Source organism: Mus caroli, chromosome 5 (assembly GCF_900094665.2).
Source record: "Mus caroli chromosome 5, CAROLI_EIJ_v1.1, whole genome shotgun sequence".
Classification (NCBI taxonomy): Eukaryota; Metazoa; Chordata; class Mammalia; order Rodentia; family Muridae; genus Mus; species Mus caroli.
In genome coordinates, this window is record NC_034574.1 from 69213592 (window position 1) to 69236034 (window position 22443).

Genomic DNA, 22443 nt, shown 5'->3' on the forward strand with positions numbered 1-22443 from the left:
ATGAAATAGAAAGTGTCCACTTTTATAGGCACAATTATTAAGTATTGGCAATTAGAAACTGTTGTTTCTGCTCTATCAAACCACTCATATAGTTAAGCATATTACATTTCATTTCAGTTTTCTCACAGACTTGACAAATATCTATATTCTAATGAAATGACAGGCTAGAATCACACACAACCATCTTTTTTTTTTTTTTTTTTTTTTTTTTTTTTTTTTTTTTNGTCCTGGAACTCACTTTGTAGACCAGGCTGGCCTTGAACTCAGAAATCCACCTGCCTCTGCCTCCCAAGTGCTGGGATTAAAGGCATGCGCCACCACTGCCCGACAACAGGTGTACGGTTATTACAAATGTTAAGTCTTCGGAACTATGTCTGTGGATAAACCCTTACTATTGTCTTTTGGTGGATCAGTAAGAAAGAAAAAGTTTACCTTTTATTTTAGCTATCCTGTTCATTTTAACATTAAAAAATAAGTGGACAGATGTTGGGGGGAGGGAGGGAGGAAGGGAGGGAGAATGAAGGAATGGCTCAGTGTTTAAGATCACCAACTGCTCTTCCAGAGGACCTGGATTTGATTCTCAGCAGCATCCTGGCAGCTCACACCTGTCTGTAAGTCCAGTTGCAGGGGATTTGATACACTCCTCTGGGTTCCTTGAGCGCCAGGCACAGCTGATGTGCAGAGTATCGAGCAGGCAAAATACCCATACACGTACAATAAATAAAATTTAAAATAAAAGGACAGGACTATATTGATGGAGATGTTTGACACTTGGTTTCACTTGGAAGGAAAGCTAGTACTCATGTCAAGCTGGATTAGAGAGCCCCAGAGCTGCAGCCTGACTTCACTACAATACGGCTTTTCCTTTCCTCCCACAGTTGTTTGTATCCTCAACAAGAATTCCGGAATTAAATGATATAACTAGGTAGCTATTTCTTTGATATGATTTGTCTAGAAAACAGATATATATCAACTTAGGGTCTGTAGAGATGAGTCCCCTGGTAAACTGTACACATGAGACCTCAGCCCAGATGCTCGCCAGCTGTGTCAAGGCCAGGTGTGGTTGTGTGCCTGAGATGCCAGCACAGGGAAGTAGAAGGCAAGCATTGAATAATGGAACAGGGGAGCACTCCTCGCGCAGGCCGTCTAGCTTCTCTGTGAGAGGCTCTCTCTCAGAAATTAAGGTAGAGTGCAGTTAAAGAAGACACCCAAAACTGACCTCTGACCACCACATGCACATTCACAGGCATGCACACCTTTACACACATGGTGCACACATACGAAATGTCTTAATTTTATTTATGAAGCCATATTTATTTCCTTCCATGTGTCTTTTTGGAAGTGATTAGGCAACACAGAGGACTTAAAGTATTTGTTGGGTTTTGTCCAACAGGAGTCAGAAAAAAATAAGTCACAAAATATTAAGGAGTAAATATTCATATTTGCAAGAGACAATATTCTTAAATACCTGAAATTTTTTCAGTTGACATGTAGGTTATACTTCTTACATAAGAATGAAAATGAGGTCAATTCATTTGTATCTTATAAAGTCAACAGGAAATAAAGCATTCGATACATACACTGTAAAGCTATTTATTAACTAGCTCTACTTAGCCTCAGTGTCACTGCCAGAGCTATCGCTGTCATACATGGAGATGTTTCTAATTGAAGACACCATCATATCTGCAATGCCCTTTTTGGGGTTTTCTTCCAAGTCAGTCTGTATCGCTCCAACTTCTGATAGTTTCCATTCAAGTTCTACAATAGATAAAAACCTATCATTAAACTGGATGAAAATCTTGGAAAAATTGAAACAGAAGTTGACTTTGTTAAAAATTAGCATGGAAATTAAGGCTGGTGAGATGGCTTATCAGGTAAAGGTGCTTGCCACCAAGGTGCCACCAAGTCTGACAGACAACCTGAGACTGAGCCCTAAGATCCACATGGTGAAGGAAGAAAATGAACTTCTGAAAGTTATCCTATGGACACACGCACACACACAGGCACACATGCACACATGCACACACACAAGAAATGTAAATAATAATAATGTGGAATTGAAAATGCATTTAAAATGAATGACAAAGTGTTATACTATTAGAATTACACAGGCAAGTTTGTCCTTAATGGGAAATGGGTAGAAATGTTTATCTTAAAATGACTGAAAATAAGAAGGTCAAAGTGTACACCAAGAAACTAATAACCCTAATGTGGTAGGTCATGCTGTAATCCTGTCATCTAAGAAGCTGAAACAGGAGGATTGCCACAAGTTCCAGCCCCCCCCCCTCCACACACATAAAAAAGAAGAGGAGAGAGAGAAAAGGAAGAGAGGAAGAAAATGGTGTAAACTTGAGGAGAAGCATAAAGAAGAGATAAAATAGTAGAATTTGGTTAAAAAAAAAAAACCAGGAAGGCAAAAGCAATAGAGAGGACCGGAAATCAGATCAGATCTCCTGAATCACAAGTAGCTGCTTGCTTACAAGATAAGGAAGAAATCAAGTAACAAAGAAGTCACGTGTGTCACAACCAAGCTGACAAGATACCATCATCCCCTGGCATCAAATAGGCAAACACAAAGTAAAATTCTCACAAAACCAAGATCCAGTACAGGTGCGAATAACTAAGCAATTCATAAAGATTAAAATTCAATATTTTTTTAAAATGGGCCTATTGGGATGAGACATACACCAACACATCTGAAAATGAGTTAATGGAAGAATTTGAGGAAAATATAAATTATCAAAATAAGTCTATCAATAACAAAAAATAGTCAATTTGATGTCTCTAAATGCCTATCCATGGAAATCTATCATTCTCTTATGTTTATTAACTAAATTCTGTATAAGCAGAATGTTTGTAAAGGAAACTGAAATATATTTTAAACAAAATACCAAAATGGGAACAGCTAATCTATAAATATTCTAAAAAATACATGATTTTTCACTTTAACACTTTAACAGCTAGTCTATAAATATTCTAATAACTATATGATTTTTGATAGAACTTGATAATAAGGTATATGAAATTCTACCTTATTAGAAATAGTTACATTATTTTGAAGCAATAAGTACAGTGTTCTATTAATACAAGGATAGACAAAAACAAAACAAAACAAAACAAGAATCCTAGTAGAACAGAGAAGAGATCTCAGAAATAAATTGAGGCACTTAAAAATTACAGCAGAAACAGAAAACACCTCATTCCATGCCCCAGGATGGCTATTTTCGAAAACCAAAAACTAACCAGAGTGGATAGGAGCCCAGAGGACTTGAGGGCTTGAGAGCCTTTCAGATCCTGTCGCTGTATATCGAGTGTCCTGTGGTTCTGCTGCTGGGGGAAACTGTGTGGCAATTTCTAAAACAACAACAACGGACTTAAAGTAGAATTCCTGTGTAATCTGTAAATTGCAGCTCTGGGTATCAGCAGAGAATGGAGACAGGAACTGCAGCAGGGGTCAGCTCATTTCATGGTAGCAGCATTAATAGTAGATCAAAGACAGAAGGAACCTAATGGTCTGCCTATAGAGGGATGTATAACTAAAATGTATTATTTAGCCTCAAGAAGGAAAGAGGTTGTAAGGCAGGGCAGGGCAGCACATCTGTCTGTACTTCTACTACTAGGGATGCTAAAGCCAGGGAGATCACAAGTTCAAGGCCAATGTGGGCCAGATTCCCTTCTCAAAAAGAAATGTATAGAATATGTTGAAAAAGATGATTAAGGCAGTGAGAGTTCATATTATGCATATTTTACAGTTTAAAAATAAATGTAAAAACAGAGGGAAATGAAATTTCAGTAAATGGCATTAGAGCAACAGAATAAAATCAGTTCCCTTCTTTTTAATATTTCATTACAATGTTATTTAAGACCTAAGCTAAAAGTAAAGTTACTAAAAGAAAATATAGGGGTTTTATAGGGAAGTATAATGGATTTTAAAGGGAAGCATGATAAGTATAATATAAAAAGATCAATAAATTTCACTATCCTAATATAACTTTTTCCTAACAATTAAAATGTATACCTAGACCCAGGTATGCATACCTAGAGCCTTAGCTGTTTGAGAGACAAAGGAAAGACTGTTTGAGTCTAAGAGTCTGAAGCCAGACTTTGTATCAAGGGGGAGAAAAGCAATGTTGGCCTGGAAGTATAACTCAGTGAAAAAGATCTTGGGCTCCATCATATATACCCCGAGAAATACATATACATAGAGAAGAGAAGTCTGAAGCGGTAAGCTTCCGAGAGCCCGAGAGTGATGCTGTGGAAGCGGTGGGCAGAACCCCACACACTTCTGTAGCTCACCTGAGAAGACAAAGCATAAACAAGAGAACAAATGACCAATACCTACTAAAGAATGCTTGACCCTACTACTATTCCAAATTTAGATGGGACAGGGTAATTTGTAGCACTGACATTATAACTCAGGGGTAGATCACATGTCTAGTAAGCACAAGGCCCTGAGTTCAATCCCTAATAGTGCCGGGAACAAATAGATAATACTGTATATTCACCAGCTTGACAAAATCGGACCAGCATAACAATGTTAAGACCTGATAGATACGTGGGTTAATGAGAACTCTCATAAAAAGCCAATAAGAAGAGAAATCAATACTATCATTGGTAGAACCTTTGTTTCTTTTCCAGTTGTGATAAAATATTCTGCTAAAAGAAACTTACGGGAGAAAGAGTCTATTTAGCTCACAGTTTCAGGTTATAGTCCAATATGTCTGCAGTTAGGGAAGAGCAGTGAATGTGTGCATACGTGCTCAGCTGGCTCTCTCCACTCTTACATACTCCAGCACTCTCTGCCTTGGGTGGTCCTCCCTCCCTCCATCTCTCCCTCTCAACATAACAAAAGCAATCCCCTCAGAGACATAGCCAAAGTCCATCTCTCAGTTGATAACTAACTTTTGTCAAGTAGACAGTTAATATCATCACAGACACCTACCTTCCAGGGAGTGACAAACACACAAGTTGTATTTAATGAGAAAAGGATAAAGTTTAAACTTATTAAGGTATGAAAGGAAGAAATTTAGAAAACTATAATTGAGCTTTAAAAAATGTTTCAGGATGATAGACTGCCATTTACTGAATAGTTTCAAATTTATAATATAATCAATCCCTACATTTCTATGTGTGTATATGTGCTCGAGTGTGTGTGTGTGTGTGTGTGTGTGTGTATGAGTGTGAGTGCTAAATACACACATGCATAGTCACATATATATTATGGCTAAAGAATAAGAAAATGATTCAGGCCCTCAAAACATAAATAGAATAACCATATGACCTAGCAATATAATTTTGGTTTTTTCCCAAAATTATTGAACATATAATCTGTACATCCATGTTTTAGCAGCATGATTAATAACAACCAAACTGTAAAAGCAATGTAAGTATCCGTCGATGAAGGATGGATACCTGCAATTTGGCCTATGCAGACATTGGGTCATTGTTCAGACCTAAAAAAGGTAAGGAATGAGCCTTGACAACAGTGTGTTGAGCGATGCTTATGAGTAGGCACAAAAGAGGAAAACCCAGCATTGTCCTACTTATATAATGTGTCTCAAATCATCAGCTTCATAAAGACAAAAAGTAGTTTGGCTTCCAGGGGTTGGAGTGTGGTGGTTTGAATGTGTTTGGCTAAAGAGGTGCACTATTTGGAGGTGTGGCCCTGTTGGAGTAGGTGTGTCACTGTGGGTGTGGACTTTAAGACCCTCATCCTAGCTGACTGGAAGTCAGTCTTATAGTGGCCTTCAGATGAAGATGTAGAACTCTCAGCTCTTCCTGCCCCATGCCTGCTTGGAAGCTACCATGATCCCACCTTGATGATAATGGACTGAACTTCTGAACTGGTAAGCCAGCCCCAATTAATGTTGTCCTTATAAAAATTGCCTTGGTCACGGTGTCTGTTCACAGCAGTAAAACCCGAACTAAGACAGGGAGGGAAGGTAAAATGAAAGGTTCCTGTTTAATGGGTCCAGAGTTTTATTACACAAGATGATAAGAACTGTGGCGATGGATGAAAGTCACAGCAGCACACAATGTGGATGTTTCAGCTTCAGTATCCAGGCATGGAAAAGACAAACGGATGACTTTAGGAGGAAGAAAAAAGGTTAAAAAAATAAACTCCAGTGCTGTATGCTATAGGAGAAAATGTAATTGAAAGAAAACTGTTTTTCTGAGACTGTTCCCGAGCTGAAGACTCATAGGGAATTATCGATCAACAAAACTAGCTACCATCTGGCGATAAAGATGAGGAATGTAGGAAAAAGGAAAAACTATTGGAGACAGTGTGAGCACAAAGGGCTGTCTGGGGTCTGTAGCGACTAAGCCCAGCCTGGCTAGAGCAGACATTACACAGAACTGAAAAAGAGATGCAGAGATGGACTGGATTCTACACTGGATCATTTATACTTTAAAGTTATTCTAGACACATACCATTAAGAATTTTAAGTGAAATGTGCTATGATATTATAAGCATGACAGGAGGACACCTGCTCTGGAGAATAGAATAGGGGCTGGAGAAATGGCTGCAGAGACCAGTCCCAGCACTCACATGGCAGATCACGGGAGGCTGTAACTCCAGTTCCAGGGACTGCAGCACCTGTTTCTGGCTTCTGTGGACCCTGGGCATGCACATTGACACAGGGACACAAACATACTGTAGGCAGACTATCATACACACTAAAATAATTGTTTACATCTTAAAAGTAGAAGAAAATTAAGGGGAAAAACTTCAAAGAAATAAACTTTCATACTTGTTCATCTAGAGAAGTTTTCACTTGTTAGTTTGGTAAGCATTTAAAAACAAACACTATTACCTTCTAGCTTGAGATTTATCCCTCCACATTCTATAATTCCAATGAATTTGCCTTCTATCTGACCATTTTTATAAACAAAAATTGTTGGTAAACAGTTGTCATGGTAGTGTTCAATGCAGCTATTCACGATGGCTTTAACAAATTTGGTTTCTGGAAACTTTCTTGCTAGGTCACTTAGATGTTGGTTAACCACCAAGCACATTGGGACACTAAAGAGAGAATACACAGTACACTTCAAACACAGACCACTCCTCTTAGGCTAGAAAAATAAATAAAACCTCTCTTTTGCACAATATAGATCTTTGCTTTTTACATAAAAGCATATTCGTGCCTTGTGCTGTGTCCTTTAACAAAGACGGACTGTATTAAGGTCCTCTGGTTTTTATTGGAAATTCCACTATTGCCTGGGAATGAAGCTAGTACCATGGGAGTCTGGTACCTAATTTAGGTAAACTATATTCCATTTAGCATGAATTTGAGCCAGTTCCTAGATGAAAGATCATAGGAACACAAATGATAACGAAAGGACGTGCATAGGGAGTCTGGGGCAGTCCTGGGCTGAAATGAAAGGACCTGACACTTGTCACTGATTAATATCCCTCATCTCACACTCTGACTCTCCTGACGCTAACATGTTTCACCCACAGTCTTCCCCATCCTGGATCCCAGTGTCTCAGCTAAAACTTAAAACTGATTGAAAGCAGGATCCCAACCTTCCAGTGCTGCCTGCTTCATCCATCACAGAACTCCCGTTCCACCCACCCTCCAAATGAAGAAAATGAAGGTGTATGTTTGGGGGTGGGGGGACAGGGTCAGTTCCAATCTCATCTGCTCAAGCACACCATGATAGACTAGGGAAGGGTCATTTGTGACATTCCTTGTGTAAGCAAGCACAGATTAGAAATGAAAATATTTTAGCATACTTAATTTAATCCCTAAAGATAAAAATTCTATAATGTACTCGTGTGAATATATGTTTCTTTTTCTTAAATATTCCTCATCACAGACCCAAAAGCTAGGAGTGTTTCTAAAGGATCACAGCACCAGCATTCTGAAGTATTGTAAAATTACCTTGATCTATACAGATGAATTACAACCCACAGGTCTTTTTCTGCATTTGTGACTTCGTTCACATACTGATTTCCAGAAATTTCTCTTAGTTCCCCAAATTTTTGTTTCTTCTTAAGTGCTTTCCATTCCTGTAACCGCTTTTCTCTAAGTAAAAGAAAAATATTACAGAAGCATTATATTCTTTTATTTTTGTATATTTATTCTCTCTCTTCTGTCCTCTCTCTCCATGTGTGTGTGTCTATTGGTCTGTGAGTTTGTGTTCCAGGTGCTTGCATATGCCTAAGAAGGCCAAAAGGCCTCTAATTCCCTTGTATTAGAGTTATTGGCAGTTTTGAGTCTTCTGATGGGGCTTCCAGGAACTGAACTCAGGTTCTCTGCAACATCAGCAAGCATTTGTAACAACTGAACCATCTCCCCTTCCCCCAAAGTATATGTTTTTCTGGTCAATCAATACCCAATAATAATTTAGAGTAACAAATGTGATGCCCATACATATCAACACTGTGAATGACTGACTAACCCCCAAGGAACATAGAACACCATATAACCTCTTTTGGTATGAGAAATGGCACTACTGTATGTATAGCAATTGTAAGAACTTTATTACTGACTTTGAATTTATTTTTACTTAAGACTAAGTGTTGTGTAACAGTTTCCTGGAGATTGAAACATTCCACCCTGCAGGGAGACTCCTTAAGCAGGAAGGTAAAAAAGCTCAGATAGCTTCAGGAAGTTCCTGAAATTGACCAGAGTCACTAGGACCCTCCTTGCTAGAGTAAGGAATAAGCACTGCAAGGAAGACTCAGACAAGCAACACCTCAAAGAAGACTCTCAGACCAGACCAGCTGCCTGGAAGAAGCAGAACCAAGTTGAGCTACCTGGAAGAGGTTTAGATTGACCGATCAACACAGGAGAGGAGGCTCTCATTCCCGCTGAGCTACCTGCAGACTGTGCAGTATGCTTGGGTTCCCAGCTCTGTGAGCTGAACCCATGATGGGGTGGATCTTGGTGATGCAGCTGTCTTTGAGTCAGTTCTGCACCTGTAAGTAGCCCCAGGAAAACTCATTGGTTCACTGTTGGACTTTGGTACTTGGTTCTGTTGTGGGTTCTCTACCTGGGGTGAGTAGATGTGTGTGCTTCATCTCTCCAGGAAAAGGTTTGTCATGCAACAGTTGGTGAGTTAGGTATTGGGCCTGCAAATTCTTTTTTTCTTTCTTTCTTTTTTTCTCTTCTTTTCTTTCTTTCTTCTTTCCTTCCTTCCTTCATTTTTTTTCAAAAGTTTTTTTTTTGTATTATGTGCACGAGTATTTTGCCTGCATGTATGTCTGTAAACTGCATTCACGCCTGCAAAGGCCAGAGGGGTGCATTAGATCCCCCAGAACTGAAATGACAGATGTTTGTAAGCTGTCGTGTGGATGCTAGGAGCTGAACTTGAGTCCTCTAGAAAAACAGCCACTTCTCACAACCTCTGAGCCATCTCTCCAGCCCCCCTGCAAATTCTTGTGTACCAAAAACAAAACAAAGCAAAACAAAACAAACAAGCCAACAAGCCTTTATCAGTGACTACTGTGAGGAACAGTAATATTGTCAAAGGTTTGTGGTGTAACCAGTCATTACTCTAAGAACATTAACTAATGTTGTCCTTGCAAAACCTTGATGAGGTCAGCATTATTATTATCCCCAGTTAGATGCCTATAAAATAGCAAGCTGTTATGTAGCCCAAAGCTTTATTTATTTATTAAAATAAATTGATTACAGATAGAGGCAGCAAAGGAAGGTGACTGAGAATCCGACCTCTATCATTGGGTTAAACAGGGTTTACATGACAGATCCAGCATTTAATAGTAGCATAAACTTGGGTGACTTATTTAACTTCTTTAGTTTCCATTTACTCTATCTTTGCATGGCAAAACCTTGTCACATGGGATCACTGGGTATTAAATGCCATAACAAGATATCAACCTGACTGCAGTAGGAACCACTCTACCTGTGCTGGGGAAGGGCGGCATTTCCAGAAAGGGCTGATCAGGAGAGAAGATCAGTCCTGAATGTAGGAGGTAGTGTTTCATGGGTTGGAGTCTGGGCTGCCTAGCAAGGAGGGAGCAAGCTGAGCTTCCACTCCATCAAGTTCCTGCTACCATGATGTCCCTACCATGACAGACTGTGCCCTCAAAAACAAAATCAACTTTTTCCCCCTTAGGTTGCCTTTGTCAGGTATATTATCACAGCAATAAGAAATGTAACATGGTAACTGCCCGGCAATGCATGTGGCACATGGAGAGCTGATTCACTTCTATTATTTATTCATCCACATAGAATGCTAAACCCTTGTTAGTAACTCTCAAAATTTACATAGTTAGATGATTAAGCCATGCTTGGATTTACTGAATAACCTCAAGTCGTTTACAATACACTTATAAGTTCCTATACTTAAAGTTTGCGAGGGTACTTTCTCTTGTTTCTCTGTATATGACTCCATCTTCCTATTTTCTGTATTCTTTTAAAAGTGGTTACATTTTAGCATGCGTATATGTGTGTGCATGCATGCACACATGTGTGCATGTGCATACCTGTGCATGCTATTGCACATGTATGGAGATCAGACAATATCTTGCAGGAGTTGGCCCTCTCCTTCCAGCAGATCGGTTCCAGGAAACAGACCCAGGCCATGGGGATTGGCAGCAAACACCTCTGCCCACTGAACCATTTCACTGGCCCTCATTTTCTGCATTATTGATGTTCTGGAATCTAGAACTATGCTAATCCCTCTGGGAATACTCGTTCCCGAGGGAGCTGGTTCCAAGAAAAAGAACAAACACTTGCCAGGCAACACCTTCTTCAAATGCAAGCCAGCCAGCTCTGAACGCACACCCTCAGTTGTTTCTTCTTTCCTTTCCTTTCCTTTCCTTTCCTTTCCTTTCCTTTCCTTTCCTTTCCTTTCCTTTCCTTTCCTTTCCTTTCCTTCTTTCTTTATTTTTTTTCTTTTTTCTTTTCTTTTTTTTTTTTTTTTGTGGCAAGGTCTGGCTATGTCACTGAGATTGGTCTCAAACTCCTTGGCGCTAATCCTCTCGCCTTAGCCTCTCAGGTGTTTGGGACTGTGGGCATGTACCACCATGCCTGGTGTCAATCTCCGCGTTCTTTCTGTGCTTTCTGTTTTATTTCTTTCTTATAAGGCTCCCTAGCCTAATCATCCTAGAACCCAGTACCAGATGACTAACAGACCTCATCCAGAGCCCACCTAAATGATTCAACTGGCCAATCATAAGCCTGCTTACTCCTGCCTCGCATGTCCGTTCCCACAGGAACCACAACAGAGGCTGTGTCAGGTATTTTTCCCTTGCTGCTTTTGATCCTGACCTGTTCAGGAGCTTCCTTTGTGGCCCCATGTGCCACGGTGTGGCCCTTCTTCTTGAGAAGGGTAACTATGGTGGTAATCCCCTCCTGATCATACTGCGTTAAAGCAAAAAAAAAAAAAAAAAACTTCTCCTGGGCGAGCTTCAGAACACACTGGCCTCATTTTGCATGTTAGACCCCCAAAAGCCATAAGAAAAGTCACTTTGCGTAACAATGAACCCAAACACAATGAAACCCAAAGAGAATAATAAGGCTGAGCTAGGTCTGCTACTAGGTTCCTTCTTATTGGTACAACTATCAACTTCTCCCTCCCCCTCATTTTCCCTAGCTTTTTCACTAGAAAGGTTAACACATGGGCGTTAGTCCTGCCATCAGAAAGAGGCAGTGAGTGTTCAGTGGCCTGCATTTTGTACTTAACAATCAAGTCAATTGTGATTCACTACATAGACAGAAAGCTCTCTGGCTATTTTAAGCAGAAAGGTACTTAACCTGGGAAATTAAGCACTTTGCAAACTTGCTGAGAAGTAGGCCTTAGGCTGGCCAACCAGGAATGACTCCCAGAACAACACTGCAGAACTGGTCTGCCAAGGCTTTCTTTGCTGCAATCCAGAAACTGGGGAATCTAGATTCCAATTGTTGGCCCAAGTATCACATTACTCTGAGACTCTGAAGCACAATGACAACTGCTGGCACCAGGAACCAGGCTCCCTAGCAACGATAGGTAAGAAAACGAAGCCAGAGCAATGGCTCCAGAATTATGACAGAAATTCTAGATCCACTTAAATGGATGCTCTAGGCTTATTTATTTATGTACTTATGTATTTTTCTTCATTTAATATAGTTCTGAGCTCAAATATCCTGTGAGTGTGTTAGCAGAACTAAAACACATTTATTATCCTTGGTGCAGTAAACTCTGAGAAATGCTTTAGCTTTAGCTTTTAGCTCCTCTACCACTGTAACATGCATCAAGAGAAAGAGGAAGGCATGTCAAAGAAGAGAGATTTGTGTATTTGCCACAAACACATAATGCAGATATGTTCACTGGCACATTTTGACTTTTCTTCTTTCATTTAGCTATGGGAACCTCAGGGTTTAATTCACTTGCTATTTCATAGCTGGCTACCTACCCAGTGACATTTTTGTCCCTAATTTCTTGAAACAGATATTTGTCACTTCTTTATCTTATCGCAGGCTTTGTTAGAGTCTAAGTATCGTTATAGATTCCTCTTTTGCAGCTTGCAGGAAGACTACACTTGCAAGCCTCCTTGTGAGACTACATTGTAACCAATGAGAGAGGAGTGAAGAACACAAGGTATCCATCTCTAGTACTCAGACCACAGGTGCCTTGGGCGGGGTCCACACAGATCCCTGGTTCACAGAATTCTAAGGTGATGTAGCCCTAATGAAAAGTGAGTTCCAGGCCAGCCTGGTCTACGAAGTGAGTGCCTGGACAGCCAGGGCTACACAGAGAAACCCTGTCAACAATAACAACAACAAAAAAAAAAAAAAAAAAAAAAAAAAAAAAAAAAAAAAAGAAAAAAGAAAAAAGAAAAGTGTCCAGGCCACAGTCACTGCCTGGGAAAAAGCTGCTCAAGAGAGCTGCAGGAGATGGATCAAAAAGTGAAGGAACCGCCCAGCACACCTTTAATCTCAGCACTTGAAAGGAGAAGGCAGGTGGACCTCTGAGTTCCAGGACAGCCAGGGCTACACAGAAAAGCCCTGTCTCACAAAACAAAACAGTTGAGAGACCACCACCACGATATAACTCAAAACATCTTTAAAATTTATTTTTATTTTATTTATGTGTATGGGTGTTCTGCCTACATGTATATCTGTGTACCACTTGTGTGCCTGCTGCCTATGGAAGACAGAAGAAGGGGTCAGAGCCCCTGAAACTGGAAATGCTTGTGAGCCTCCTTGTGCATGCTAGGAAGCCAGGTCCTCTGGAAGATAAGCCAGCGTTCTCAACCACTGAGCCACCTCTCCAGTCCCAGTTAGCTTTTTGATTGACACAAATAAGTCCTGTTTCCATTTACCGCTCCCTCCTATTTGTATCCAGAGCTGGTATCTAATAATCTCCTTTCTATTTATACAGCCTTTTTTTTTCCGACTTGATTTTTTTCTCTTACGATACTTTCAAAGTTAATGTGTTGGGTAGCTATTGTAGTCACCAAGGCAGCAGGTAAGAGGATGGATGGACTTATTTGGGCCTGTGGTTCCACAGGGTTGAGAGTGCATCCTAATGAAGAGCTACAGCACCACACAGCCAGAGCAGGAAGCTGAGAGCTCACATCCTCACCTGCAAGTGCAGAGAGAGTCACCTCTCTCTACTTTGCAGGGCAGGACTAGGAATTCTCAAAGCCCACCCACAGTGATGTGGTTCCCCAGCAAGGCTGTTTCCTTCCCCAACCCCTCCTCGACATTATCGCCAAATAAAGACCAGATGTTCAAATATCTGAGCCCCTGAGAAGAAAAAAAAATCCTACACATTTCATATTACAAGTGCTGTAGGTAATAACCCTTCAGGGAAATTAAAGAGAATTTACTAAAATGAGAAACCACTGGAGGGCTTCACAAATTTAAGCAACCAAAAGAAAGAATCAGAAAGCCAAAAGGTTGGACTACGGTTATTATTAATCCAGAAACACTGATTTAAAAGGAGAATGAAGAGTGAGCACAGCCCAAAGGGCCTGAGGGCCGGTGTCCAGCAGGTCAACATTATATTGTGAGAGTCTCCAAAGCAGCAGACACACAGAGTCTCAAGTTTTCAGAACTGCTGGCTGACAGCTTCCCAAATGTGACTAAAGATGCAAGTTCCAAGTCCGGCACGTCAGATACACTTCAAGTAGGATGAACCCAAAGATACCCATGTGCTAACACAGCTGAGTCAATCTGTCAAATGGCAGAATCGTGGAAGCAGCAAGAGAAAAGCAAGTTATGGCATAAAGGAGATTCTTCGTAAGCCTGTCAGCCACGTTCTCACGTAAAGACCCCGCCCCCAGTACCACAGTGCTGTACCTATATATTTCAATAGCTTTTATGTCTTCTTCATCAAATTCATCTTCTGCTTCTTTCAGTTGTGCAAGTGTCATCTTCTCATATGGTTTAACTAAAACAGAAATCTTAGGTAATCAAGTTGTTCAAACATTATTTTTGCTTTTTACAATCAACTTCTAGGAAACAAAGAAAACAAAACAAAACAAACCCCCACAGTGTAGACAGTGGAGATCAACAGCACCGTTAGCAAACCTGTAGTGACCAGCTAAAACATGGTTACACATTACACAAACTGTAATGCGTAATGATTCCCTCAAAACTGGCAGGACACTTGCAAGAGTCGATGGGAAAATCAATTCCATCCCATAAATGTAGGTTCCCCCGAGTACATGGAAGGATTGGTGAATAAGATAGCATACAGAAAGGACAAAGAAAGGGTGATCCCAAAGTAGAGGGACATAGTAGATACAAGTCACGGGGTTCCTAGCGTGTCTCTGTGTCACTGGCTTCCTAGCGTATCTCTGCACTTTAGTAATTGGCATGTGCCTTTCAACATACACATCGGCCATTTTCCTGGCAATCTCCTCATTTTGAGTGGATGGGCAGCATTTGTATGAAATGATAGCCAGTTCCCTCCCCCATGTTTCATGAAGTGTACTTTATTCCCTTCAGTGTGCCATCCCCTTCCTGCAGCCCACCAGATGCTCACATACCCATGGCCTCCTGCTGTAAGCGCAACACCATCTCTTCAATTTCATCTTTTGGTTCTTCTTTTGGAGGAAGAATGCCAAAATTCCTTAAAATTTCATTCCATTCTGTATCTTCGTTTGGATCCTACCCAGAGAGAGAGAGAGAGTCTTTTAGCATAGTCGTGCATTGTAAAATGGGCTGATAAAACTGACTGACAGGCGGCGGCTCGTGCACATACAAAGCTGTTCCCGGAGCCGAGGTTTCAGGAACAAGCCTACTTCTCCCACCAAGAATGGGGCCACATGCTTTGATTTGCAGGACACATCTGTCTGCAGCATCACAGAGAAGTTTATAAAAAGATTATCTTAGAGGATGCCCAGATGGCTCATCTGGTAAAGGCACTAACTTGTCACACAAGCTTGGTGACCTGAGGCAGGATCCAGATCCCACATAAAGGTAGAGAGAGAGGGCTGACCTATCCACTCACACTATCATACATGTCTCGCCCACACCACGCACATACATATAGTAATAATACATTTTAAAAATCAATTTAGACCACCTATATAAAGTATTGAGAAAGTAAGCTTTTAAGTCTCAGAAAACGCATTGATGACTACAGTGGACAAACCCAGTTCACACGATGTCCAAAGTATGTAATTTCTTCTTTATGTGCCAGACTGTCAGGTGAACTTGTTTCTTTTTTGAGGCACACAGATTCAAGAACCCTCATAGCAAGCTACCATATTGTGAAATGTTCTACAGAGAGAATTACATATTGAGAAAATGTGTCCTGGAATGCAGGCAGGTCTCTGTGAGTTCCAGGCCAGCCTGGTCTCCACAGTCAGTTATAAGCCAGCCGAGTCTTCATAGTGAGTTTCAGGCCATCCAGGTGAGGCCCTATTTCAAGGGAGGGGAATAAAAGAGGGTGTGGTTGGGTGCAGCGATGAAAGGCTGTGATCCACTCAGGACAGGTGTTCAAGTTCAGCCTTGGCTACTTAGTAAGATCCATGCCAACATACACAACAAGACCCAGTCCCAGAACACAAAGCTAAACTACAGCAACAAAAAGTGAAAATGAGAAAGAAACAAAAACAAAACGAAGAAAGAAGGCATGGCTGTGGATAAACTAAAAAAATAATTTAAATATAACTAAATCCTACCAGCAACTGCATGTTCTCTGTTGCACAGCTAGCCAATCTAAATGCTAAGGACTGTAAGATTTTTATCTATGGTTTCCCCAGGAAGCATCAAGTTCTTCATTTCACTTGTCTCGCATGGGCTCACTGGGAATTTTGAAGCTATGGAATAGTATCTTTTAATAACTCTAGAAAATTTCTCAGATCCAAATATTCCTCAACTTCTTTCTAAAATTTTCCTATTCCTATTTTACTAATTTTTTTTTTTAAAAAAACCTCATCCGTGGATTATTTTTAAGCCTTTTACAAGTTTTGGTCTTTTATTGCAAAACTTTTATTTCATTGTCAAAAGCAACACATTTTTCTGACATGTTAGAAATTATTTCTTATTAAGTAGCAATTTAAAATTTCAGACAATGGCCTTAGGAAGATGGCTTTGTATATAAGAGCATTTGCCGCTCATTGCTGAGAACCTGGATTAGGTTTCCAGCACCAAAATGTGGGCTCACAATCATCCCGAACTCCTGTTGTGGGGGTCCACTGTCCCCTTCTGAGCTCCAGGGGCACTGGCATGCACATGGTGTAGACACATACATGTTTGCTGTGCTACTCGGGCTTCTATTGCTGTGATAAGCATGACGACCACAAGGAATTCAGGAAGGGGAGGGTTTATTTCAGCTACAGCTTATAGTCCTCTGTGAGCTGGGAAATTAGTGAGCCGCCAGTGTGCACATTTCTTTTTCTCCTTGGCTTTTGGAAATATGTACATTTAGAGTGCTTTTCAGACACTAAAAATGCCGAAAGCATCATACATCAAGGTCCTACCAGCTTTTCTCAGTTTCACAGTTACTGAAGAGGACATTAGCCTTGAACAATGGCTTTAACCCTAGTATGCATATCTTTGTCTCCTTGGGGGCAGATATTTTGAACTAACCTCTGATGAGCACCAGTGCCACATTTTCAATGAGTCGTGAGTTGAGGCCTATGACAGAAAAATAAATAGCAAGCCAGCATCTTGGTGGCACCGGGGTTTCAACCCAGAGAAGCACAACCTGGCTAGAACGCGTGGGCCCAAACAGAGTGTGCAAAAGTGATTCAGTTATTTTGGCTTCAAGATTTATTTATTTGTTTATTTATTTGTTTGTTCATTGTTTGTGTGTGTGCCTGTGTGAATTTGTGTGCACCTTATGCACACCGTCCCCACAGAGGCAGAAGGCATTAGATTCCCTGAAACTGGATTCACATATGGTTGTAAGCATCCTGATATGGGTGGAAGGAACCAAACCCAGGCTCTGTGGAAGAGCTGAAAGCGTCTGTAACCACTGGACTCTCTCTCCAGCCCCTTACTTTTAAAACATTTTTTAATTGAAGATAGTATTTATCTTCATACAATATGCTTTGATCATTGTTTCCTCTCCAGATTCTCTCAGCCCATCCAATTCCATGCCTTTAGAAAGCAAACAGGCAAAACCAAAACTGGAATTAATAATAATAATAAATAATAATAATAATAATAAGCATAATAAACACAAACAGAGACACATACATAAAACAAAACCCATAAAATGCAAAATTGGGAACCATAATATATGAACCAAAGGGCAGTAAGCTTTTTTGTAAAAAGCCCAAACAAAGTAATATGAAACAAAGTCATTTCCAAAAATTCCAGAGTATGTCTTCGGTTTGCCTTCTACTACTGGGCATGGGGCCTGCCCTTCAGTGTGTCTTACGTACCCACTGAGACCCCAAAGGAGAAAACTACATTGTCCTTTGCAAGAAGTTGTCGATTGGAGGTAGCTTCTTGGTTAGGGATGGAAGTTCCTCTCCACTCCCCCTCCTCAGCACCTCTCCTCTCCCCTCCTGGCCTGGACCTGCGGCAGGCCCTGTGCATGCTACCACATGCTCTGTGAGTTCACGTGTGCATGGGTCCTGTTGTGTCTGCTGGTATTCTCTATCCCCCCTAGCTCTTATCTTTCTGTCTCCTCTTTCCAGAGCTCTGAAGGGAGAGATTGGTAAAGATAATTCCCTTAGGATTGCCTGAGCATTCCAAGGTCTCTCCCTCCCCGCACACTGTCTAGTTGTGGGTCTCTATTGATTCCCATTGACTTGCAGGAGGAAGCTTCTCTAATGCCTGAGCAAGGTACTGACCTATGAGTGTAGCAGAATAGTGTTAGGAGTCATTCTATTCATGTTCCTTAGCAGAACAATAGGAATTGGGTTTCCCCTTAGCCCATGGCCTATCTAGTCTTGGGGTTTTGCAGCCTTTTTCTTTTTAAATGTATAAAGTCTCACTGTCACCTAAGGTGGCTTTGTAAGCCAGCATGCCCAAATATCAAGGGTTTTCTACTTGGAAAAATACATACTATGAAAACGACCATTTTAGGCATTTGTACACACACAGTACAGTGTAATAAAGCACAAGCTGGCTGCTGTCCCCCACCCCACCATCTTTTCCGGCTTTCCATCTCCCATAAGAACCACCATGGTGGCTCAGACACACGATCAAATCGCCATTCGGATATGAATCTCTTTGCTTTCATATCACCTTTCCCATTGCTGTGGGCTGGGCAGAGACAGAGGGATATATATCACTTCAGTTCCCTTCCAGGTTCTTACCAAACTCATCGCTCCCCTTTAGCTGCTTTTGTATCTTTTTCTCTTAGCGAAGGCAAGCATTTGTTTCCAAACCCAAGCTTTCCAGCTAGGCGAAAGGAGTTTCCCCATGCCTGGTATGGGGCGCTTTCACTTTTTCTGCCTTCTTTGTTTCAGCCCCGGTTGATACGTTTGTTCACCTAAGTCTTCAGCCTTGCTAGTTTGTTCCTCTGTATTCTGTTCTTTGTGGTGTTAAGATAAATAGAGGAGTTGTGTTTTTTTTTTTCTTTATTGTTACCGTGTAGAAACATTTTTATAGAAATTTTATGGTCTTTCTTCAACTCCTTCCTGTAGATGTTTTTGGATTACAATGAGCACTATTGTTTCATAGCTGGCTTCCGTCCACCCTAATCCTGGAAATCTCTGTAAGTCATTGTCCTCACAGCTCATGACTGTGCCGCCCCTGGTCTTTGGAAGTTTTGGCTGTCTTTGAAAACTGATTGGTGGGAATTTGTAAAGACTGAACATAAAATGTTATTATAAGTCCCTGGGAAAGCTGCCATGGGCTAACACTACCCGAGGGGCAGGTTAGGTTCCTGACCACTAATTGTCAGGACAACCTGCTTTGGATTCCCCACACAGAGGTCCCACTCCAACCTCCTGCTTGTCTCTTATCCTTGGGTACATCATAGACTCCAGTTCTCACTTACTCTGCAAATTGTACCCAAGACCAAACTGCAAATGTGTAAACCTTTGGTGGTAAAACTGGCTTTGAAGATTGCAAAACAGGGATGGGGGGTGGCGGGGGAGGNGGGTGGGGGTAGGGAGAGACACAAATTCTGGAATATAATGCAGTAAAACAGAAATTTGATAAGATGAATATCACAATGAGCAAATCTCAAAAGGCGGGCTTAAACTCGGGTTTACTCACTGTCTTCCGCTGAAACAAAAAGATGTTCCAAGGAGTTGATTTCTAGGGTGAGGTTAGCAAGCGGGGAGGAGGAGTTTGTTCATGCCCAGGTGGGTACCTCAGTAGGCATCATCCCACGGTGAATTAGAATCAGCTTTCTGCTACACACACACAACGACTAATGTACCACAAGTGGAGATTTCTTTACGGATGTCAATTTCTCTCTAAAAGAATGATTTCTTGGTTTTCAGAGCTTCTCTTGTAGTACCAGCTCAAAATAATTCTTATGCTGAAGAGGTTTGGGCTGTTAGCATCTCGTCTTCTACCGTCGGATCAGACCTGCCTGTTCTGAGGTCCTAGGCACCTTAAGGTTCTATGCTTTTCCATTTTCCCCTCGATTCTGATGTAAATTTTTCTTCCTATTGGGTCACATCTGACACTTGTAGGGGCTCCCTTTGATTCTCTTAGATGACCTTCTAGAAGCTTCTGCTACAGTTCCCACTCTAGACATTTTTATTCAGTAGTATATATTAACCTAAGTAACTGTTAACAACAATTCTAGTATCTTTTTTCTTGATATTTAGACTTATTCATTCTCTTCTCTCTCTCTCTCTCTCTCTCTCTCTCTCTCAGTGTGTGTGTGTAAATTAAGGATGGGTCACATGTGCTGTGAGATACATGGGGCATTATCTTACATGGTCCTCAGGGATCTATCTCAGGTCCTAAGACTTGCATCACTGGGGCCAGGTAGCAGGCACCTTCACCCACTGAGCCATACCACAGTGCCCAACAATCACCTTTTAAGAACACTTTCTGCATTTCATGATCGCCTGGTACTTTCTTTCCTTTAGAACTGCTGAATGAGATGGCTGAAAAGAAATAAGAGTCATAGCCAATTCTACCACTTCACTCCAACCAGCCCAGTCTTGGCCATTGTGTCCAAGACTGTTGTTGACGTAAAAGAGCCGTCCTTATGCACTGAACTGCATTCGACGTGGGTTTTTCTTGACTCTTCTTGGGAGTCATCAGAGTATATTCTTACAGATGTGTTCAACCTTCTCAACTGCTCATATTGAACTGATCTAGACTTCATTCCAATGTGACTTAATGTAACAGTATGCGAGGGGGCGCTACCCTTGGCTTCTAGAATTATTTATAAAATGTTACCTAGCAAAGATAGAACCCACAGTCTATTTTCACAAATGGTGACAGTATTTCTGCCTGGCTGTGTGTTATCTTTATTGTCCTCTCAAATACACTTTTGGAGAACAGGCCCATGTTTAAAGCCTCAGAAATGCCTGCTGAATAAATCAAGGAGCAATAGTAATATTATTACTATTATTAATAGTAATCACACTATTAATCATTAGGTCAGTGAGCTGTTGCTTCCTGCTGGTTCCACTTCAGCAGAATTCCTGAAAGGCAGATGCAATGCAAGACAGACTGCAGGGCCGGGCTAGCTGTACAAATGTGCCTGCTAACATCCAGCCCAACGTGAAAGGACCTGAAGATATGTGAATCGCGCTTCCAATAGCTTAATAAATTGTATGACCTACCCAAACACCCAAAGTTCGTATACAAACCAAGAAAAACCTGCTTCCCTTTGCTAGGGAGCAGGGAAGAGAAAGCTATTTCTTCTGTCCGGAAGTGAGGATTTTCCTGGGCGAAAAGGAGGAAGGGGGCAGGGACAGGAAGGGAGGGAGGAGATTCTCATTTTCCTAAATTAAAACTTTATTATAAAGAGCTCAAGGGGCTGGAGAGGTGGCTCGCGTCCCCTTTACAAGCACTCACTGCTCTTAAAGGAGAACCGGAGTTCAATTCCCAGCACCGAAGTGCTGATTTACAACTATCTGTAAAACTTCAGTTCCAGGGGACCAACGTCCTCTTCAGAACTCCGTGGGCACCATGTGGTATACAGACACCCGTGCAAACAAAATGCCCACACAAATAAATAAATTAATTTCAAAGATAAAGAATTCATAAATAAAAAAACATCATCACCCTGTGAAATTACCCAGACCAAAGTCTTGAAATGTCGAGCTGTAATTTAACTTTTCTATTTAAAATAAAAATTGTTTGCGTGCTCCGCGCGCGCGCGCGAGTGTGTATGTATATGTGTGTGTGTGTAGATCAGACGATACTGAAGAGTTCTCACTTACCGCTTTGTAGGTGCCATGGATCAAACTCAGCTTTTTAGGCTCAGCAGCAAGCACCTTAAACCCCTGAGACATTTCACATCGATGGACACCACCCACCCCGAACCTGCTTTTAAAAGAGCATAAATGAATATAATTGAATCCCCTTTGGCCAATTGTAATTCAAAAATAGCACAGCATTTGGATTTCCAGGACTCAGGGGTAAAAGGCGATACTGAACTACACTAAGTGTCTCTTTCAGCCTCACATGAGACTCACGAATATCGCCAAACGACATTCTCTCAAAACTAGACAGAGACGCACAAAATAGCTCCTACCAAGAACAAATCTTAGAACCCACCCCTGCGGACGGCCCACACCACTCCATTCACACCCCTGAGCTTAGAGCTAGCTGGCTTGTCCAGCTCAGGGCTCCAAGGTCACCCTACGGCCTGACCCCTCACCTGCATGATGTTCTCTTGTGCCCCTCACTGGGGTCAGGGCCTCAAACTTCCTCCAGGCTGGCAGAGGGAACCAGCCAGCTCTGGCTAGTGGTCTCTAACGCTCCAGGGGCAGACCAAGAGCGAACAGGACCTCTGCGCATGTGCAACGGTAGCTCAGTTGCCAGGCAACGCAGAGGTTTAGTTCCTGGGTCTATGGGCCCTTGTGCATCAGGTCCTGGGGCATCTGTCTTTAGCAGTGTCTCTCCTGTTAGTCACATGATGCTCCTGTTGCGCTCC

At 41.4% G+C, this 22443-nt stretch overlaps 1 protein-coding gene across 1 annotated transcript; it reads right to left on the minus strand.

Annotated features, from left to right (window-relative positions):
- Positions 1-1577: 1577 nt before the first annotated feature.
- On the minus strand, positions 1578-22311 carry Pdcl2 (phosducin like 2). The gene is made up of 6 exons (XM_021162805.1): positions 22168-22311; positions 14951-15071; positions 14259-14349; positions 7887-8030; positions 6816-7024; positions 1578-1758 (listed from the first exon to the last, which is right to left on the minus strand). Exons 1-6 carry the CDS (start codon positions 22171-22173, stop codon positions 1607-1609), a joined length of 723 nt encoding a protein of 240 aa, XP_021018464.1. The 5' UTR covers positions 22174-22311; the 3' UTR covers positions 1578-1606.
- Between the last annotated feature and the right edge of the window lie 132 nt (positions 22312-22443).

Bases quoted from the DNA above. Each gene is read 5' to 3' on its own strand.
- Pdcl2 (XM_021162805.1), bottom strand. The intron at 7,025-7,886 runs GTAATTTTACAA...TTCTCTCTTTAG, and splicing joins ATTCATCTGTATAGATCAAG to TGTCCCAATGTGCTTGGTGG. The intron at 1,759-6,815 runs GTAATAGTGTTT...TATCTATTGTAG, and splicing joins GATAAATCTCAAGCTAGAAG to AACTTGAATGGAAACTATCA.